The sequence below is a fragment of the Clytia hemisphaerica genome, unplaced genomic scaffold (assembly GCF_902728285.1).
Source record: "Clytia hemisphaerica strain Z4C2 unplaced genomic scaffold, Clytia hemisphaerica genome assembly, whole genome shotgun sequence".
Taxonomy (NCBI): domain Eukaryota; kingdom Metazoa; phylum Cnidaria; class Hydrozoa; order Leptothecata; family Clytiidae; genus Clytia; species Clytia hemisphaerica.
The window spans coordinates 431,476-451,574 of record NW_027104464.1 but is presented as its reverse complement, the minus strand read 5'-3'; the positions used below and the strand labels follow the sequence as shown (position 1 = coordinate 451,574).

The following is a 20,099-nucleotide window of genomic DNA, read 5'->3' as shown; positions in this document are numbered from 1 at the left end:
GTACTATCCCCATGAAACTTTCCAAAAACCAAGATTTTATTATCTGAGTGGGCTCATTTTCTGTTCAATCTTGAGCAAAAATTGTTGTTTTGAGCAACATTGTCAAGATTTTTAGGATTTTAGAGTTAAAACTGACTTTGAGCTAGCATTAATTATTAAAAGAAAGGAAAAGGTTCCAACTTCTGATAAATTCTGCTAAGGATGATTTCACAAAATCAAGAATCAAGTAGCAATGGGTACTCATTTTGGGCAAAGATTTCACATGGCATGAACCCCCCTCAGCCCGCAGGGGGGGGGGGGCTACAACCAAAATCTTCCTAAAAAAGGCTGGGGGTTGGATTTTGGAAGTTAAATTTTATTTCCTTCGTTATATAGATTTGTTGAATGAACTTTGGATTTAAAATTTATTTTCGGATTTGTAAACCTCACAAAGTAGAAAGCAAAACTGAATTTCATGAACCGTTTTACATTTGGCGTTTTGTAATAAAACCTCATAATCATTTATGAAATCACAAAGTAATGTTCTCAATGCCCGTTTATGGACTTTGGTGATTTCTTCATATGTAGTTTTATTACAAAACATCCAAATTATTGGTGCATAGTTAAGTGTTGACATGATGTAAGCGTTAAATATCAACTTTCGTTGATCAAAATTTAGATAATTGCGAATTCTGTTCAGACTCCAGACTCTCGACCTAGCTTTAGAGCAAAGATCATTGATATGTAATTCGAAAGTGAGATTGTTATCAATGGTAATACCGAGGAGCTCAACAGAATTCGTAGATTTTATAGCTACATTTCTGACAGTGATTTCTATAGGAATATTCTGATTTCCTAAAACTAGCATTTGAAATTTATATTTATAAAGCATTAAAAGTGGATATCAGATAAAAAATAAGAAACAAAAGAAGATAAACAGAAAAAATTAAACTGAGGGTCGAAGTTCCATGCTTGAATGTTGTTGACGGGAACCCCTTACAGAAGACAAATAAAATCAGGACCAACAAGTTGCAAAAATTGAAGAACTTTTATTTAAAAAGAAACACAGATATTCCATTGTCAATTATTGAAATCTCAATTTTATTTTTTGAAAAATAATCATTTTTGACCTCAGTTTACTCAAAAACTTAAGAATAAATTTGTTAAAAGTATAACTTTTATGAACAGTTAGGGCTATACTGCCAAAATACGATGCATTTGGAGGTAAACAATGTCCAGTGTGTCAAGACATTTTGAAGTCAGTTTATCTAAAAGCTGATAAGATAAAGCCAATCATGATTGTTTCTGCAACAGCTTCAGCAGGTTCTTCCAAGGCAATAGAGCGATTTTGAAATGAAACCAGCAGCACATATGATTTAAGTGCTGTAGATATCTTAAAAGCTAATTGGAAAACAATTCTTGCTGGGAAATTCTCTCTTGGAAATGTGATAATGCTGTAGTGTACTGTACAAAGTTATCACTTAGTAAGCAGTTTGTAGGTAAAATCTTGAAGCGTTCCTTGGCTAATGAAAAAGGACTTGAAGTAGGCTATGGTACCATTCTTGAAGATACAACAGTGCATTTCACGAGATTTATCATTGATGTGATTAATTATGGTCCTCTGAAAGTGGTTCCTTTAAAATCTGACAAGTTCAATGTTTTAAAAGATCAGATTATGAAAAAGCTGTCAAACATTACCAAGCAGCCTCAATGTTTCTTAACAAATCGGCCTTTTGAGCCTTAAATATTTCTTACATGTTTCTAAACTTTTTGACATAATCAGCCTTATGAAAGGCTGGATTGAAAGGTTCTTAAGAAATTGAAACATGTTATTTTCTTATTCTCAGCCTCAGCATGTTTCTTAGATGTTTCTTAGTTTTTAGGCATTCTGAGCCTCATGTTTCTTAAAAGTGTGTTTCTTAAAAAAAAAAACGTGTATATTATATTCAATTGAAAAATATTGTTGTTATGGAAAGAAATTGTGTTTCAGATTTTTTTTTTTATACCGGGTGCGCCACAAAAAAAGTTTCTCTCTTTAAAACTAATTTTCTAGAAATCTAAAGATTTTAAAAGAACCATTCCTACTTTACTAGAAAGAAGAAAGATGAACTTAAATTTTGATGGGTTATTTATTAAATTCGATTCATTAGATCAAAAGTTATGCTCAATTGAATAAAAAAGTTACTACCCGGTATATTGACTATTATCATTTTTTTCATGTTTTTTTTTTGCGGTTTCAGTTCTGTATTTTTCTGTAGAGAGCTTACAATATGCAAAATTATTGTTTTCTGTTTAGCCCTTTTACTAATGTATCTGGAAATGCATAGTTAGCACTTACTGACATAAAGTGTAAATTGCATTTTATGCAATTGTGGGTTTTGGGGTACCACGTGATTTTAGGGTGCAACCACCCGTAATTACTCAAGTTGAGAATAATGATTAAATTGATAATTAAATTGTTTAGGTATTGTGAATGCATGATAAAGTGTAATTTGAAATTTGGCAGCAAACGAGTAATTAACTATTATGAGTAAAGATGAAAAGAAAATGGTAAAATAAATTTGAAGATGATTTTTTACTTCAATGATATTTTTTAGATCCTTTACACACATCAAAAGCTAAAGAAAGCCAAGACTTGGCAGGTGAGTCTTATTTACTAAATTGCTCTTTTTGTACCCACTCCTCCTCCTTAACTAATGACCCATCAAAAATCAAGTTCATCACTCCTCCTTTGTACCCTAAATTGACATATTTTTTAGTTATGTAAGCTTGATTGACAATGTCCTTCTTTTTGCAGGATGGTATTTTGAAGTACAGATTGGAAAATAAAAAGGTACGTCCAGTCTACTGTTATTGTAAATTTTCACTGATGTTTATCAATTCATTGGTTAATTCCAGTTCTCAAGTTCCATTAATTTTCATTATAAAGAAAGAAATAATGTTACGGTGCACCTAATTCATCAAAATTATCTGGCTAAAGTATAATTGAATGGTTTCCAGTCGATGAGCGGATTTATTAATCCACTTAATCCGAAACATTAATCCTATAGGTGCAAACCACATTTTGAACTAGTTTTCATTGGGCTTTTCCGGAAATTTTCCGTACCTTTTTTTCATACCCTTTTAAAGATATCCATTTTTTGAGCTCCAACGCCCCTGGGCGTGTTAAGTGGATAGAAGGGTCGAAGATATCCAAACATTTTGTCCTGTACCTCCTAGATATCCATGCATTTCATCCTGTACCCCTGGATATCAAGGTATTTTGCCTGCACCCCATGGATTTCCTCTCCCTTTTATAAGGTTATCCCCCTTGGATATTCAGATTGCATTGAAGCCCCAGTGGATGTCCGATATCCTCAACAGGGGTGGCACTGAATATTTCTGGAAATATCCATTTGATTTATCAGGATGACGTACAGTTATTTTCTTCTCTTTGTTGGACGTTCGTTCGTTCGTTCGTTCGTTCGTTCGTTCGTTCGTATGAAAGTAGGGTATCATCATTGGTAAAAGATGGCTGAAGCAGATTTTCACTAAAAAAATTTTCGGCTTAAAAAACGAATCTTTATCTATAAGAATCGCTATTTATAAGCATAGATCAATGTTCTTATTAGCCAAATTATTATTTTTATTATTATTATTTTTTCTAAAAGAAGAAAATTTCACGGTAGAGCGCGATGATTTGAGTTTTCTAGAAACCTCATTTATATTTTAAGCTGTGCGTTTTTCTGATAGTGGATTGTTCTTATAAAAAAATGATAATAAAATTCAATAGTGTTGATAGTTTCTCCCAATATATCATTATATTTTTTGTAATTTGACCAGTTATGTCTTATGTGTATCATTGTTTCAATGTTCATTGATTAATTTTGATAACCAGGTAGGTCCTTTTAAAAGTATCACTTTGTTTGGCTTTGAGAAAGTTCAGTAAAAATTCAAGGCTTGTTCATCGAATAGATACAAGACAGAAAAAAGGTTGGCGGTATAAGTTTATTGGATAGAGCGAGTTCAGTCTCTTACTAAAGGCAATAATCGAAAAGTTTGTAAGATAAGATAACAAGGAAATGCTGAGGAGATCGTTATGAATTTCCTCGGGAAATCTCAAACAAGCTCAATACGTAACACTAAAATAAAAATAAACTTATGACTTTTCCATTCAAGATGTTATATTCATTCACAATACTTCATTTATACAATCCAGATTAAGTCATATCATTTTTTCACCGTTTGTTCGGCAACTTAGTTATTGTAGTGCCGACTTAAATAAGTTTAACTTGATTTTTTGATGGCTCTGCTATAACGATGGAGATGTCCTTCTTGGTGTTGCGTCATTTTTCAATCTATTTAGCTTGCTCTTTGATGCTTAATATTAGCCTCTCTTTGGGAGACTTAGGATGTCGGCCATTAAACTTATATCTTGAAAATGATGCTGTGTCAATCAACAACATCTTTCGAATTTGATTTCCTTGCTTTGGTTATATCTCCACCTGATGTTAATCTTGGTGATGTTTTTTTCGTTTATAGGTTTTAATTCAGAGTTCTCCTTCTCCTAGATGAGCTGTCTTCACCACGACTCTAGAGCCCCATCTGCCCTGCTTTTGATTTTGGAGTTAAGCCTCTCCTAGACGGACAATCCTCCCGGGCTACGGAGCTCCATCTGCCCCTTGGCTTGAACTTCCTGTCTACATGCGTTTACGCATGTCCTAAAAAATAAAAAATAAATCAAGATCAATATTGCATGATATCTTTTTTTCAAAATGTAGTGTTTTCTTAATACTAAATTTGTGCTTTTTGAACGGGATATATTAATCTCTCAAAATCCTAGGTAGAACTTTGAGATATGACTTCGGCATCCGCCGAAGAGAAATTTGTGATAAAAATCAACTTTCTTCACTCCTCGGTAACTTCGATCTAATGTACAGTGTCATTCTTGACTTTGTTTTTTATTTGAGTAGTTTCAAAAAACAGGGTGGACGGGTCGCGGCGCTTGTTTCTCCTAGGTCTTGGTAAAAATTGAGCGATTTCATATAATGATGATGAGCCATGATGGTTTAATGTCAACAAATAAATACTTACGGTAGGAAGTCCGAAGCCACCTTTGTTTGTTGTAGCTGCTTGTGATGGTTTGAAAGCAGCTTTTCTGCCCTTCTTTGGGCCGCCAAAAACACGGTTGTTGTTTGGCTTTTGGTCCTTGGTTTTCGGTGATCGCTTTTTGAGATCCTAAAAGTTAGGAAATACAGCAAATTTTAGCTCTCCTTAATTCGAATCTCCAGTTTAAAATATACTCTGTGCGCATTGTCTGTTTAATAAAAAAGTTCCCGTACGGAGACCTCTGTGATGAAGTATGATTTATAGATAGCAACACTTCTCTCGTCGTCTCCTTTCTCTCACCAAAGCCCAATAGCAGGGGTCAGTTTGAAAAATCTCAAATGAGAAAAGACAATGACAACAGACCCTTTACGTCAATGGAAAATTGTGAAATTGCCGTAGATACTGGGTACAGATAAATTGGACAACGGTTTGTATAACTTTCGAAACTCTAATATATATGGTATATTCTGGAGGTCACTGATTCTTTATAATTTGGATAACGCGATTAGCGCTGGATGCATCAGACACTAAGTTTTATTTTTACTTAATCGGATTGTAGAGCATTCTGCCAGATTCAAGATAATGAATTTTATTTCAAATAGGGTATTGCAAACTTGTTGTTGTTGATTTTCCATTCTTGATTATGTTTTTCAACTCAAAACTCAAAAATGTTGGTAGTCTTTTTCCAATAGTCACCTTACAAAGTGGTCAAAAAGTAGTTCAGCCAGAGATGATTATGTTCTAAAACTATACGGTGAGAGGTGGAAATTATAAATACCTTAGGTAAACCAAAGCCACCAACGTTCAATGGGTTCTTATCTTCGACGTACCAATGAACATTTGTTTGACAACCACCGGAGGTAACTTTGGGTTGCTTGTTAATCGTTTGACAACCACTGGATGTAACTTTGGGTTGCTTGTTGATAGTTTGACAACCACTGGAGGTAACTTTTGGTTGTATGTTTATTGTTTGACAACCACTGGAGGTAACTTTGGGTTGCTTGTTGATCGTTTGACAACCACTGGAGGTAACTTTGGGTTGCTTGTTGATCGTTTGACAACCACTGGAGGTAACTTTGGGTTGTTTGTTGATCGTTTGACAACCACTGGAGGTAACTTTGGGTTGCTTGTTGATTGTTTGACAACCGGTTGAGGTAACTTTGGGTTGCTTGTTGATCGTTTGACTACCGGTTGAGGTTGTATTAAGTTGTGCACCGATTGTTTGACAACCGCTGGAGGTTGTTTTAGGTTGCATGTCAAGTGTTTGACAACCACTGGAGCTTGTTGTGGGTTGCATGTCAAGTGTTTGACAACCACTGGAGGTTGTTGTGGGTTGCATGTCAAGTGTTTGACAACCACTGGAGGTTGTTTTAGGTTGCATGTCAAGTGTTTGACAACCACTGGAGGTTGTTTTAGGTTGCATGTCAAGTGTTTGACAACCACTGGAGGTTATTTTAGGTTGCATGTCAAGCGTTTGACAACCACTGGAGGTTGTTTTAGGTTGCAACTCGATAGTTTGCGATGCTGCGTCTTTACCTTTTCCTCGTTTTGCTTCTCTCTCCATATGTCCGATAATGGTACTTGTGAGAGACTCGTTTTCTGCTCGCAATTCATTATTTTCTTTCCTCAAAGGGAGGACGGTTTTGTTATGTTCAGCTGCCTTCCTCTTTAGAGCAGAATTTTCGAATTGGAGGCAAAGTTGACGCTCCTAAATATAAGAGGCGGTAAGAAATAAGTAAATACGCTTACATTAAGTATCCCGATGACAATAAACTGAATAAGTTATTACTGAGTTTACGTGGATGTAGTGGAGTGAGACATAATATTATTAAGGATTTAGTGCAGAGTAAAGTTCGCTTAACAATGAAATTTTAAGCTTAATTTAAGTTTTCAAGCTAATAACGCTGTTTGTGCTTTTGTTTGTAATGCAGCAAAGTTATTATATTATAAAAATGTTTAAACAATGCCAAGATAACAATTCATTTAACTTACGTCCATCGTGCGACGGAGGTCGACATTTAGACGAATAATTTCTTTATCTTTTTCTGAAAGTTTTCCTTCCAGAAAATAAATGGTATCTTGCAATTGCAAGATTGTTTGCTGATCATCTGTCAATGTATGAATATCCATATTAGCCATTATATCACTCATGATAAACAATATAATGATGCAAGATTCGAGTAAAAATTCTTTGCGAACACTTCACTCAAATCTGGATTCTCGAATGGAGAACAAAATTTTGAAATTGTTTTTCTAATGTTTTTTTTTTTTGATTGACGTCAAATATATTTTTTATTTGATGTAATTTTTCTGTTGAGTGACGTCAATTTTTTCAATTAAGATAGATCACGTGATCTCTTAATCGTAACTATTTAACTCGGGAAAACTGAGTGCGATAAATTAACACGAAAGGAATGGTTCTCGAAAATTACCTAGGCTTTTATTTTCGATTTGGGAGGGGTTAAGTGGCTTCCAGGCTATTTATTCTCAGCCTTATTGGAACATTTTTGAGCTTTTAGATCCTGAGATCCTAAGGTCCTAGGAAATCATGCTATATTTACCCCTATATCCGATGATATATCCTTATATGTATCTCATGATTTGAAAGTGCTATTAATTTGAAATTTTGACCAGATAGATAATTATATAAATTCAAATCAAAACTTTATTGTTTTGACCCAGACCCAGTAGCGTGCTATATTTGTATTTTACAGACATAAAAAAATTACCGCAAGTTTCTTTGATCTTTTGTTATTCACAAGAAAATAATCCATACGATGTAAACAAAAACACAAGGGACGAAAAGCTAGAAGCTCATAATATTTTCGATTATCCTTCAATCTTATTTTTCTCCACAAGGGTTCTGGCAATGTACAAAATCTTTAGAAGGGATCCCAACTGACACTGACACACTCAAGTTGTTTTCAAATGATATATATATCTCGAGATTGAGTTGTGAACTTTAGACCAGTAAATAGATATTGTTAATGCAGATTAAAAAACTTGATCGTTTCGAAATTAACCTTGGAAAGTGCTATGAGCATGATTTACCTTTTTCTGTATTTCTCATTTCTTTCTATTGTTGCCATTTCCCCCTATATTCTTATTACATCGGTCATCAGGTAGGTCCATTCAGCATGTAACTATGTTATTTCTAAGTTGTATTATTTTCTATTTTTCAGGCTACAATTTATTCTGAGAGTGGGACTGCCCTGGATAGCCTATTTGTAAAGCCAGAAGAGGTAAAGAGAACTGTTGATTGAAGTATTCTTGATACAATCAAAAAAGAAGACTCACTTCTATTCATGATATGCACCATTGCAATGTCTTCAACAGACCCAACAGCTGATTGGTTGAAATTGACGTAATGACTGATTTTACGTCACTTACAACCAATCAGCTGTTGGGTCGGTGATGTAATGTCAGAAGACATTGCAATGGTGCATATCATGAATAATTGTAGTATCTGAAAAAATCATCATCCGACTTCGATCTAGGTTATTGAAGACTTAGGTCGGAAATTCTTTCGATAGCTTATTGTTTCTAATGCCCGAGCCACCGGGAACATCATAGTAAGAGTCTAAAGAGGTCAAACACCCCATGAGGCAAAAAAAGAGCCCTGTGCAAGACGCCAACCTATGCATGGGTAGTTTTATATCAGAATTTTCCTTTTTCCTATTTCGATTGCCGTAACCAGGCTATAAGATGCTCCAACTACACCTAGTTCTCCGAAGAGATGGAATGAAAAGTTAAAAAAATAGCTAAGCCTCGTCAGCCTCGCAATTGGCATTTCTTATGCATCTAGCTAATTTTTAGTTATCACATGGTTGTGTGATCCTCAAGACAATCCGTATTGATCGAAAAAGGTACAAAAAAGTAGAGAGTATGAAGTATAATGTAATCTTTGAAAAACAAAGATTTCAACTACCTTTCTTTTTTCATTTCATTGATTTTGTACCAATAGCATTATAGTTTAAGTTTCGAGTTGGAAGGTTTCAGACATCGGTTTTACAGCTTTTAACCCTAGGTGCAGGTTTCTGACGAATCAAATGGCTCACGGCTAGGTTTTTTTAACATTGCCATTCATTTTTTTTAGCTTGTAGATGATGCAGATCTTGAGAGTGACAAATTTTTAATCACTGTTGAATGTCAATCAAAAGATGAACAAAATCCAAACAATGCTATAACAGTTAGGGCTACTACAACAAATGTACAATCAAAAAGTTTTGCTCCTTTTGTGAATAAAAAGGTTTGTTAATTTCGCTTAGCGAAAGTATTACGATAGCCTTTCTGCGGCGGCGGCGGTGTCATCGGAAAAAAAATTAGAAAACGAAAGTGCTTGATACGGTGGACGAACTCACTAAATTTAATTTACAAATTACACGCTCGTATAACCACGGACGATTTTCGCGGGTTTTCTTTGGATTACGTCATATATCTTTGTGTCTTTAGCTCCACAGTTTTGATTTTTTCTTTATTTTCTTATAAGCATATACTTTATAAGAATCAAATCAATAACTCTTGATAGACGGTGATAAACCTTTCGGTAATTAGTTCTTACAAAGTAAACAAAGTATGGCGCACAATATGAGCATATTTATTTTTATTATAAGCATATACTTTATAAGAATCAAATCCATAACTCTTGATAGACGGTGATATACCTTTCGGTAATTAGTTCTTACAAAGTAAACAAGGGATGGCGCACATTATGAGCTTACTTATTTTTCTTATAAGCATTTACTTTATAAGAATCCAATCAATAACTCTTGATAGACGGTGATATACCTTTCGGTAATTAGTTCTTACAAAGTAAACAAAGTATGGCGCACAATATGAGCATATTTATTTTTCTTATAAGCATATACTTTATAAGAATCAAATCAATAACTCTTGATAGACGGTGATATACCTTTCGGTAATTAGTTGTTCCAAAGTAAACAAGGAACGGCTCACAAAATGACCTTATTTATTTTTCTTATAAGCATTTACTTTATAAGAATCAAATCAATAACTCTTGATAGACGGTGATATACCTTTCGGTAATTAGTTCTTACAAAGTAAACAAGGGATGGCGCACAATATGACCTTATTTATTTTTCTTATAAGCATTTACTTTATAAGAATCAAATCAATAACTATTGATAGACGGTGATATACCTTTCGGTAATTAGTTCTTACAAAGTAAACAAAGTATGGGGCACACAATATGAGCATATTTATTTTTTTTCTTACAAGCATATACTTTATAAGAATCAAATCAATAACTATTGATAGACGGTGATACCTTTCGGTAATTAGTTTCTTACAAAGTAAACAAAGTATGGCGCACAATATGAGCATATTTATTTTTCTTATAAGCATATATACTTTATAAGAATCAAATCAATAACTCTTGATAGACGGTGATATACCTTTCGGTAATTAGTTGTTCCAAAGTAAACAAGGAACGGCTCACAAAATGACCTTATTTATTTTTCTTATAAGCATTTACTTTATAAGAATCAAATCAATAACTCTTGATAGACGGTAATATACCTTTCGGTAATTAGTTCTTACAAAGTAAACAAGGGATGGCGCACAATATGACCTTATTTATTTTTCTTATAAGCATTTACTTTATAAGAATCAAATCAATAACTATTGATAAGACGATATACCTTTCGGTAATTAGTTCTTACAAAGTAAACAAAGTATGGCGCACAATATGAGCATATTTATTTTTCTTATAAGCATATTCTTTATAAGAATCAAATCCATAACTCTTGATAGACGGTGATATACCTTTTGGTAATTAGTTCTTACAAAGTAAACAAGGTATGGCGCACAATATGACCTTATTTACTTTTCTTATAAGCATTTACTTTATAAGAATAAAATCAATAACTCTTGATAGACGGTGATATACCTTTCGGTAATTAGCTCTTACAAAATAAACAAGAGATGGCGCACAATATGAGCATATTCATCTTTCTTATACAAGCATTTGCTTTATAAGAATCAAATAAATAACTTTTGATAGACGGTGATATACCTTTCGGTAATTAGCTCTCACAAAGTAAACAAGCAATGGCACACAATATGAGCATTTTTATTTTTCTTATAAGCATTTACTTTATAAGAATCAAATCAATAACTCTTGATAGACGGTAATATACCTTTTGGTAATTAGCTCTTACAAAATAAACAAGAGATGGCGCACAATATGAGCATATTCATCTTTCTTATACAAGCATTTGCTTTATAAGAATCAAATAAATAACTTTTGATAGACGGTGATATTACCTTTGTTTATTAGTTCTTAAAAATTAAACAACAGTTGTTCTTAAATTGGTCTCTTTGTTAGCAATTTTAAGCCTTGTTGTTCTTGTAAAATTGTTTCATCAAGGCTCGATGTAAAGTAGATTTCGAATTGGCTTCAATCTCTACTTCTTGTTTTTTCTATGTAGTTTAAGTTCTAGGCGAAATTTTCGACTTTAAGTCGTCTTGTTTTTTTTATTTTAATTTTTCTACTGGAAAAGTGACTTAATATGGAAAATATTTTCAGTTTGAATACTGGCTTTAAGTCTGAATTTTTCAATTCATGGGATTTATATTTACCGAATGACTTATGAAAATAAATCCCCCCTCGAATAAGCGCCCCTCCTAAGATCCACCTCGTGGCTTGGCAGCAGGTTTTAGGTGCCCCCTAAGAATTCAGGTGACCCCTAAGATTTGGGTAACCTCTGGTTGCCAAATATTTTAGGTGACCCCTAAGCCAATAACACGTAAAAAAAATTCGAAAATCATTTTCAAACAATCAAACAAATACAACAGTTAGTTTAGCTTATTGCTAAATAGAATAAATACCCTAAGAAATAAGAGATAAGCTAAGTACTGAAGGTTCATGCTAGATTATCAAGGTTTTGTAAGTCAGGGTGCAGATCCCTTGCCAGACCAATTTTTTATCTAAGCAAATGCAACAGGGTTAAAGAATTTGTACAGATCAGTGCTGTAGGAAGCATTTTCATATTAGGGTGCGGAAGTTAAGTGACACAGCGAGGGCCGACCATGGTTTGGCCTGAGGGAGAAAATTTTGAAAATTTGAGCTCTAGATTGCTTGAAAATGCACTCAAAACATGCACTTATAAGACAGTTATGACAAATTAAAAAAGAAAAACTTTGCATTTTGCAAAATAACCATTTTTGAAAAAATAATTGGGGGCATAGCCCCCCTTGCCCCCCCCCCCAGTTGCTACGGCACTGCAGATAATATATTAGATACCAAATTGTCAGTTTTTGAGCATTGCTTAGATTAAAATATAAGATGAAAAAGTGTCAACCTATGGTCTGGTAGGCTGCTTATAATTCAATCACCAAACATAGAATCTTGCCCCCAGGTCCATCTGAAAAAATTTAGGTGACCCCTAACATGGTTAGTCCCCCCCCTAGCCACAGGCTAAAATCAGGTACCAATTGCTGCTCGACCTTTTAGCCCCCCCCCCCTCAGGCCAGGGGGGGTTCCAGCCATGCACCTTTTGTTCGAAGTTATGCGGTATATTTGATTCTTACCGTTATTTCTTATACGAGGAGTTTTTCAATTTATGGGATTCGTAGACTTCATTTTCAAAACAACCATAGTACTTACTTATATGAGTGAAAGATTTCTTACCGTTGACAAAATTTCTCTACTTCTTTTAGCAACCAAGATTCCAGAAGTTTCATGCCCCATCAAAAGTAGAGGTTTAAATTTAATTTTTTAAACGGATGTAGATGTTTGTTTCTCTTATCTTATATCGAACTATTTCAGACTTTTTCGTACATATAGATACATTGTTTGCACCAATAGAAAACAATAAATTTTCAATTTTGTGGGAATTTTCTATAATGCAAGGCTTGTGTTAAAATGTTATGATCCAAACTATGTTGGACAAATTCTTGCATAGACCCAGCTTAAATACATGTTCATTTGAGTTTTAAAATGCTAAATCTTTGATTTCGTCAAGGTAACCCCTTATAAATCTTGTGGAATTAAATTTTTTAGAAACACTGACCTTTCAAAACTCTCTTATCTTATTAGGTATCTAAAGACGAAAGACCTTCAAACCAGCAATTTTATTCATCTGGTAGCAAGCAACAGCCATCAGACATCCAATACACAAACCAAAGCCTTCCTTTACCTGATGAAAAACTCCCACAATTATTTTCAGCACACACTAAAACAACTCTAATTAGAAATATAGAACCCTTCCCTGATCAATCTAAGAAAAGAAGATTTGATATTGAGCAAAATTCAGCATTCAATGAGCAAAATTATCAATCAATGAACAGCTATGAATTTCAATCAAAACAAAACAAAAACTTACATAGACAGGCATCTTTTGGTCATAATATCCCAGCTAGAGTTAATAATTTTGAGAGACAACTTAACACTGGCTACGAAACTACTTCAAGAAACCGAAATCCAATACAGTTCCCTGTAAATTCTAATGCTAATAACAACGAAAATGACATTCTTCAAGACTGTAAAGAATATCTGAAAAAACCGAGAACAGAAAAACGTTCAACAAATGATCTATTATCACTATTTGGTGATTCCGACGATGATGAGTTTTTCAAAGATAGCCAAGAAATCAAAGACTGTTTCTCATCCTCAAAAATTGCTGACTTGAGAGGGAATCCTTCTCCTTCATCTATATCGGAAAGGATGATTTATTCATCTAAAGGACCAAACTGTGAACGAACCACCAACGACTTCTATACCACGCATTCGCCAGAGCTTGTTTCGAATGAAGCCAACATTGAGGACGAACGGTGTTGGACAGGTGACAGAGAAAAGGTAATCATAGACAATCGTAACTGATTATAATTTTACTTATAAATTTTATGTTTAGTTTCGTATATTGATTTAATTTCGAGAGTTTTCCGTAAATCTTTTATCTAAAAAAAGCATATTATGAAAAATGTTAAATATATATTTAAAATCAGGAGGTTCAGAAACATAAATCTAGTCAAGTACTGAAAATCGTCTTTCCAACAAGGTAGTGCTTTTGGTGTCATCTTTTCCCCTTAAAAAACAAAATTCAACGGGTTTTGTTATTTTTGGAACAGATTTTAGTTATCTTATTAGGGCCGTTAACAACGCCAAAATTTATCAAAATGGCTACTTAGGCTTCAAATTAGTAAATAATGCGTACTAAAATTTATAATAAAATGTCCTTTTTAAGTAGTAAACTGTTGAAAATTCCTTCTATAATAAATGATTTTTAAATATGGAGTAAAGCAATGGATAATTTTCGTCTTCAAATCATACATAAAATCCTTTAAATTGAGAAATAATGATAAAGAATTAACGCTGCTTTTAGGTTAAAATTGTAAAATCTCGGCCTGTTTTACGCTGGCCCTTTTAACGCGGGCCCTTATTACGCCACGAGCCCAAAAATAACGCCAATAAGGGCCGGTGTAAAAAGGGCCGATAAGGTACTTTCATTAATTTTATGAATATGCTAAATGTAAGAAATCTAACTTTAATTATTTTCATATCTTCGAAAGCAGTCGGCGAGGCGACCTTTTTTTCCAATGTGTTCTGAGAGTATTTCTCAGCTAGAAATTTTGATCTGTTCTGATCAGAGCTTCTTAAACTAATGAGCTAGAAATAATAATGTGTTCTGACGAGACAGGGATACAATCAAGGCCATCTGATGTGTTCTTGTTGTCTAGGCAACCCCAGAACACATTTTAAAGAGCCAGGGGTATATCATCAAGAGAAAATTGATGTAGCATGTGGTCTCCTAGAAGATAAGAACACATATTTCCAAAAAGTCTCTCCGCCGGCTGCTTCTATATCTTCTCTTGTGAAGACCTTTTAAACACTTTCTTTCTTCTCCCTCTCAATGTTTTCGAGAAGTAATTCTAAATCTAATAGCTAATGCCTTCTACTAATAGCTATTCAATTCGATATTAACTAACACGCTTTTTTATAAGAATATCTTCTATAAGAGTATCAGGGTGAAAATTGACCAAATCGTGAGAATACCCTCCAGAGTGAGTTTCACAGATTTTAATCAGAATACAGTCAAACTGCTTCTTTTGTTAGAATTAAATTGAAACTTTGAGGCAGAAGTATAATTTCTGCTCCTAATGTGCACTCATTCAAAAGTCTCAAACCCTCAAATTGATCATTTCTCATGTTTGTATAAAAGTCAAGTCTAAAAAAGTAAGAATATGTTAAGAATGTTTCACCATCAATTTTGACAATTTCTTAAAAATACTTGACCCTCATTCAAAGTATACTATTCTCATAAAAAAGTGTATGTCTACCTACGATGTTATTAATAATTTATTTTTCCAGGAAAACATGGTAGATGAAGAGACATCAAACCATTCGTTTCCAAGCAACAAACTCAAACGATCGACTAGTGGTTTCTTCACTACTCAACCTAGAAATACTGATGGTCAGAAATTTAAATTTGAGGGAAACAAAACTCAGGAGGTTTGTTGCGCGTTATTTTATTTCAAAATAAGAAAACAAGGCTGTTGAGGTTTTCCAAAAAATTTTCCCGCCGCCATCCCTTGTCGAGGATATCCATTTTTCAAGTTGCACAGCCCCTGGATGTCTGGCTTAAGAATAAAATCCTGGATATTAATGAATTTTGCCCTGTACCCCCTGGATACCCAGATAGTATTAAACCATCTGGATATCCGATATCCTCAACAGTGGGGCATGGAATCTTTCTGGAAAAGCCTATTCTAAAAATAAGAATATTCTATGACTCAACGTAATACGGTGCAATGCATTTTTTCTTAGTTCACAATAAATTATTTCTTAATCATAAGCATCTTATTCAATACTTTAAAAATGATATTGCTAGTTATATGTGAGATTTATCATGGATGTGTGTTTTCTTTGAGAAGATCAGTGTTGTCTTCTTAAAACCTAGTAAAACCGAAGAATCGTGTTAAGTTAAGTTTACCCAAATGTTTTAATTGTTAAGTTAGCCCTTTATTTTTTTGTTATAGGTATCGAGTCTTGCTACTACAAGTCATCAACCAATTCCAAGCAGAGGTTCTATTTTCATTTTTCACCTACCTTAAGCCCGTCCACTATGATCTGAATAGTGGTCTTTTATAAGCACTTTATTGTCATTGTTTTTGATGCTGAAAATAAGAGATCATCCTCGTCCCAGTGTATTCCAGGCTTTATTTACGTTACTGATGAACGCCAGAGAATATCTAGACGACGGACGAACTGCACCCGTCTTGAAATCTTTAACGTGATGTATTTTTTTTGACGGGAGATAATTTTTAAAGCGAATTTTGGAGAAAAAAAATTTACTTCGTCCAAATTTGTTTGTTTCAAATGCTTATTTTAGGAAACCAATTTACACCCATCATTCTCCAAATCTAGTTCTTGCTGAATTAAAAAAATCGGTCACTCGTCTTTATTAGTTCCCTTAAAAAAAGTTATGTTTTATAGGTCCATTTTTTTTTACCTTCCAACATTTCACTTAGGTAGCTACAACGCTAACAGCACAAAACGATAATTTTCCTATGTTTTATCTCAGCATCGACAACCTTTCCTATCAAACAATCACATTTTTCGAGATTCAACCCGCCAACCTCTACCTATCACCATTCAAACGTCCAACCCACGTCAAACCTGCATTATCCAAAATTCAATCCGCCAACGACCGCCCATTCGAATCTAAACCGCCCTGGTGTTGATTACGCATTCCCGTCAAAAGAGCAATGCAAAAGCAACCCAACACCGCAACGTGAAATGAAACTTCCACTACAATACGAATCAGTCAGCCAATACAAACAGACATTCAAACAGGCTATTTTGGAGCACCTTAATATCATTTTATGGTCTACAAGTGACCGTTATCACAAGGCTATCAATAACGTTGATCTAACTCAACTCTCAGGAACCGATTCAGTGGATGAGCCTACAGACCCTAACAAACCAAGTTGTAAACACGGTCCAGCTGTTTTACGATCTGTTAAGAAGGAAGGAAAGAATAAGGGAAGAATGTTTTATACGTGCTCTGCATCAACTGATAAACGTTGTAACCTCTTCCAATGGTTCGACGAGCAGAATAAACAAAATTCCTCAAAAACACAGACCTATGCAGTCCAATCAACAAAATTTAGGAAAGTCACTATCGCAGACTATCGTTCTTTATCTACCATGCTTGAATCTCATAATATACAATTCTATGGGCAAACAAAGATTATGAGAAAGGCTATGAACTTTTTTAACCGAAAACGTAAAGAACCGCAAGCTCGATTCGACCGTCCAAAGAAATCTCTATATCTTGTTTTACCTTTCAAAAGGTCGTCCAGTTTTTACAACAAAGCTGACTTATGGGTAATCTCAAAAACAATTGATTTTACACCAGGAGATACTTTCGTTGCAAAAAGTGTATTTTACGGACCAAATTCCTCATGTGAGTTAGAGATATGTCCTTTAGCTTCGTACAGTATGTCACAATGGCATGAAAACGAGACTTATTATGCAATCCAAGTCTATAATGCATCCACTGAACTATCCTGCATTGAAAATCTAGAAGAAAATCTGCGAATCCATGATGTTCCTGTCTTAAAACACGTTCTATTGCCTCATGAAGATTCTACACGAGATCAGGATTTTCACGAACCTAAAGACTTATCTTGTCTCGATGAAAACAGCATAGGAGAGCTGATCGAAAACACTATACAGAATTTCTCCCTCAACGAAGACCAGGCTAAAGCCTTGCAACATATTTCTGCTATGTTCCTCAAACAGGCCTTGAATTCCGCACATTCTGCACAAGGACAAACGTCCTTTTTCGAAGAGCTTCCTCCTAACCAAATCAAAGATATTACGCTAATTCATGGTGTCTTTGGCGCTGGCAAAAGCTTCTTATTATCCGTAGTTGTGATATTCTTGCTACAAGTTTTCGAATTAATCGAGAGACATCAAGGTTGGGAATCGAACACTTTGAAACTTATGATATCTTCAACAACGAATGTTGCTGTAGACAGAGTTCTATGTGCCCTTTTGGAACATGGTTATGATGATTTCATTCGGGTGGGTAGTTTACGGAAGATCTCGAAACGAATTTTACCGAACAGTTTACATGCTGAAGATCATGAGGACCAAGAACTTAGAGAATTAAACACCATCTTGAAATCGCCTCTCACTGACACTGAAAAAGGTATAGCATTTATTGCTTGTCACAGTGAAATAAGGTGCAATCTGCTTTAATCGATTAAATTTCGCGTGGATTAATTTTTTAAATCTTCGCGAAAGTTAGTGCTCGTGTCAGAGCTGAAGTATACTGTTTGTTAATATTTGATAAAATCAACTGACGAGGGATATTTTTTAGTCTCAGAGCCTCAATTTCTAACGCTAACCTCTACTCTAGGACTGTTTTAAAACATGTTCATTCATAATCGATCATTTCTTTTTACAGATTATGTTAAGAAAGCAATCGAAGCTCACAAAATGGGTGCCAATCGAACACGATTGAATCGAGTCCGAGTCGTTGGTGTGACGTGTGCTGCATGCTCGTTTCCTTTACTGAAGAATCTGACATTCCAAGTACATCTTCTGGATGAATGCAGTCAAATGATCGAGCCTCTATCCATGGTGCCAATTGCTCGTTTCCATTGTCAAAGGCTAGTGCTGGTTGGTGATCCTAACCAGCTCAGTCCAACTATTCAAGGGTCAGAAAGTGCACATCCAGAAGGTTTGGAAGTGACTTTATTCGAGCGATTACAGAAAGCTGGCCTGAATCCTATCATTTTGAGATGTCAATACCGATGTCACCCAGCGATCAGTTTGCTATGCAGTAAGATGTTTTATAAAGGAATGCTTACGGATGGAGTTTCGACCGATGATCGAGGCCCGTTACTTGATTGGTTAGGTCCAGTATCAATTGCTGATATTTCGGACGGAAAGGAAGCAACAGCCTCCGATGGCAGTTTATTCAACGTTAAGGAAGTACAGTATTGTGTAAAACTGGTTAACGCGATCTTAGCAGAAGGTCTTGAACCGACCCAAGTTGGAATCATAACCCAGTATAAAGCTCAGGTGAACCGAATTTCCAACCAATTACAAGAATCAGGAGTTCTATCGGCAATAGAGTTAAAAGGTGTTCAAATTTCAACAGTTGATGCTTTTCAAGGTGCAGAAAAAGACGTTATTATTTTGTCGTGCGTACGAACCAAATTTATCGGATTTATAAACTGTCCGCGGCGCACCAATGTAGCGCTGTCTCGTGCTAAACATCATTTAATTATTGTTGGTTGTCATCGATTGTTAAGGACTGACCGCCTCTGGGGTGGTGTTTTAGAACTGGCAGAACAGGAGGGCGCAAGTTTTGGGCGTGGATCCGACGCCTTATTACCATCCGATAAATACGTTGAAAATAAGGACTCTATTACGGATGATTTCGAATATTGATTTTTTTTATCGTTTGTGGTTGGTTCAAACTTGTTGGTAAGAGGTTTTTCTTCATTCTTACTTTTGTGTTTTAAAACTAAAGGGGCCTGCAACACTTCTACAGTTGGCTTACGCTAATTTTCGAATTCACGTGGATGTGCTATTTGTTAAAGATGCAGCGATAGGCCAATTTTAAAGAAAGCATTTTATTTATTGATTATTTTACCTTGAATGGCACCTAGAATTAATTCGAATAATAGAATGTCGTAATGGAAAAGTCGATAGTTGAATCACTCTATTTCGAACTTCCGAGGAACATTTTGTTCGAGGGTACAGTCGAGATATTCATCTGCACAACCTTCACACCCCTGTGCCACAGCCTCGCTGAGGCCCAAGCCCCACTGTTCGGCAGTGGACAGTTCAGCAAAAATTTTGTCCCCGGTTGGAAAACACCCCGGAATTTCAGCCCCACTGGGAAATTGACTTTGAACTAACCCCCTTTTGAAATTTAATGGAACAAATTGCACTCCAAAACCATCCCACTGGATTTTTTGATTTTGCAGCGGGGCTGAAAAACCTTCCACGGTCTTCTGAGGAGGGACTATTGATATAATGATAATCCTTA

The 20,099-nt window shown here is 35.0% G+C and overlaps 2 protein-coding genes across 2 annotated transcripts in view; one reads left to right on the top strand and one right to left on the bottom strand.

The window, feature by feature from the left end:
• LOC136821126 (5'-3' DNA helicase ZGRF1-like) overlaps window positions 1-19,742 on the top strand; it is a 30,045-nt gene extending 10,303 nt beyond the window's left edge. The window contains exons 2-11 of the mRNA XM_067077350.1: window positions 2,577-2,621; window positions 2,777-2,812; window positions 8,250-8,309; window positions 9,164-9,316; window positions 12,748-12,789; window positions 13,127-13,885; window positions 15,398-15,538; window positions 16,066-16,111; window positions 16,611-18,245; window positions 18,504-19,742. Coding sequence (XP_066933451.1) covers window positions 2,577-2,621; window positions 2,777-2,812; window positions 8,250-8,309; window positions 9,164-9,316; window positions 12,748-12,789; window positions 13,127-13,885; window positions 15,398-15,538; window positions 16,066-16,111; window positions 16,611-18,245; window positions 18,504-19,495 — 3,909 coding nt within the window. The 3' untranslated portion in view covers window positions 19,496-19,742. The remainder of the gene's footprint in view (window positions 1-2,576; window positions 2,622-2,776; window positions 2,813-8,249; window positions 8,310-9,163; window positions 9,317-12,747; window positions 12,790-13,126; window positions 13,886-15,397; window positions 15,539-16,065; window positions 16,112-16,610; window positions 18,246-18,503) is intronic.
• LOC136821130 (Kruppel-like factor 18) lies at window positions 4,154-7,267 on the bottom strand. Its single transcript, XM_067077354.1, has 4 exons — window positions 7,060-7,267; window positions 5,846-6,775; window positions 5,053-5,196; window positions 4,154-4,679 (listed from the first exon to the last, which is right to left on the bottom strand). The coding sequence occupies exons 1-4, from the start codon at window positions 7,216-7,218 to the stop codon at window positions 4,659-4,661; spliced, it is 1,254 nt and encodes a 417-aa protein (XP_066933455.1). The 5' UTR covers window positions 7,219-7,267; the 3' UTR covers window positions 4,154-4,658.
• Window positions 19,743-20,099: the final 357 nt, after the last annotated feature.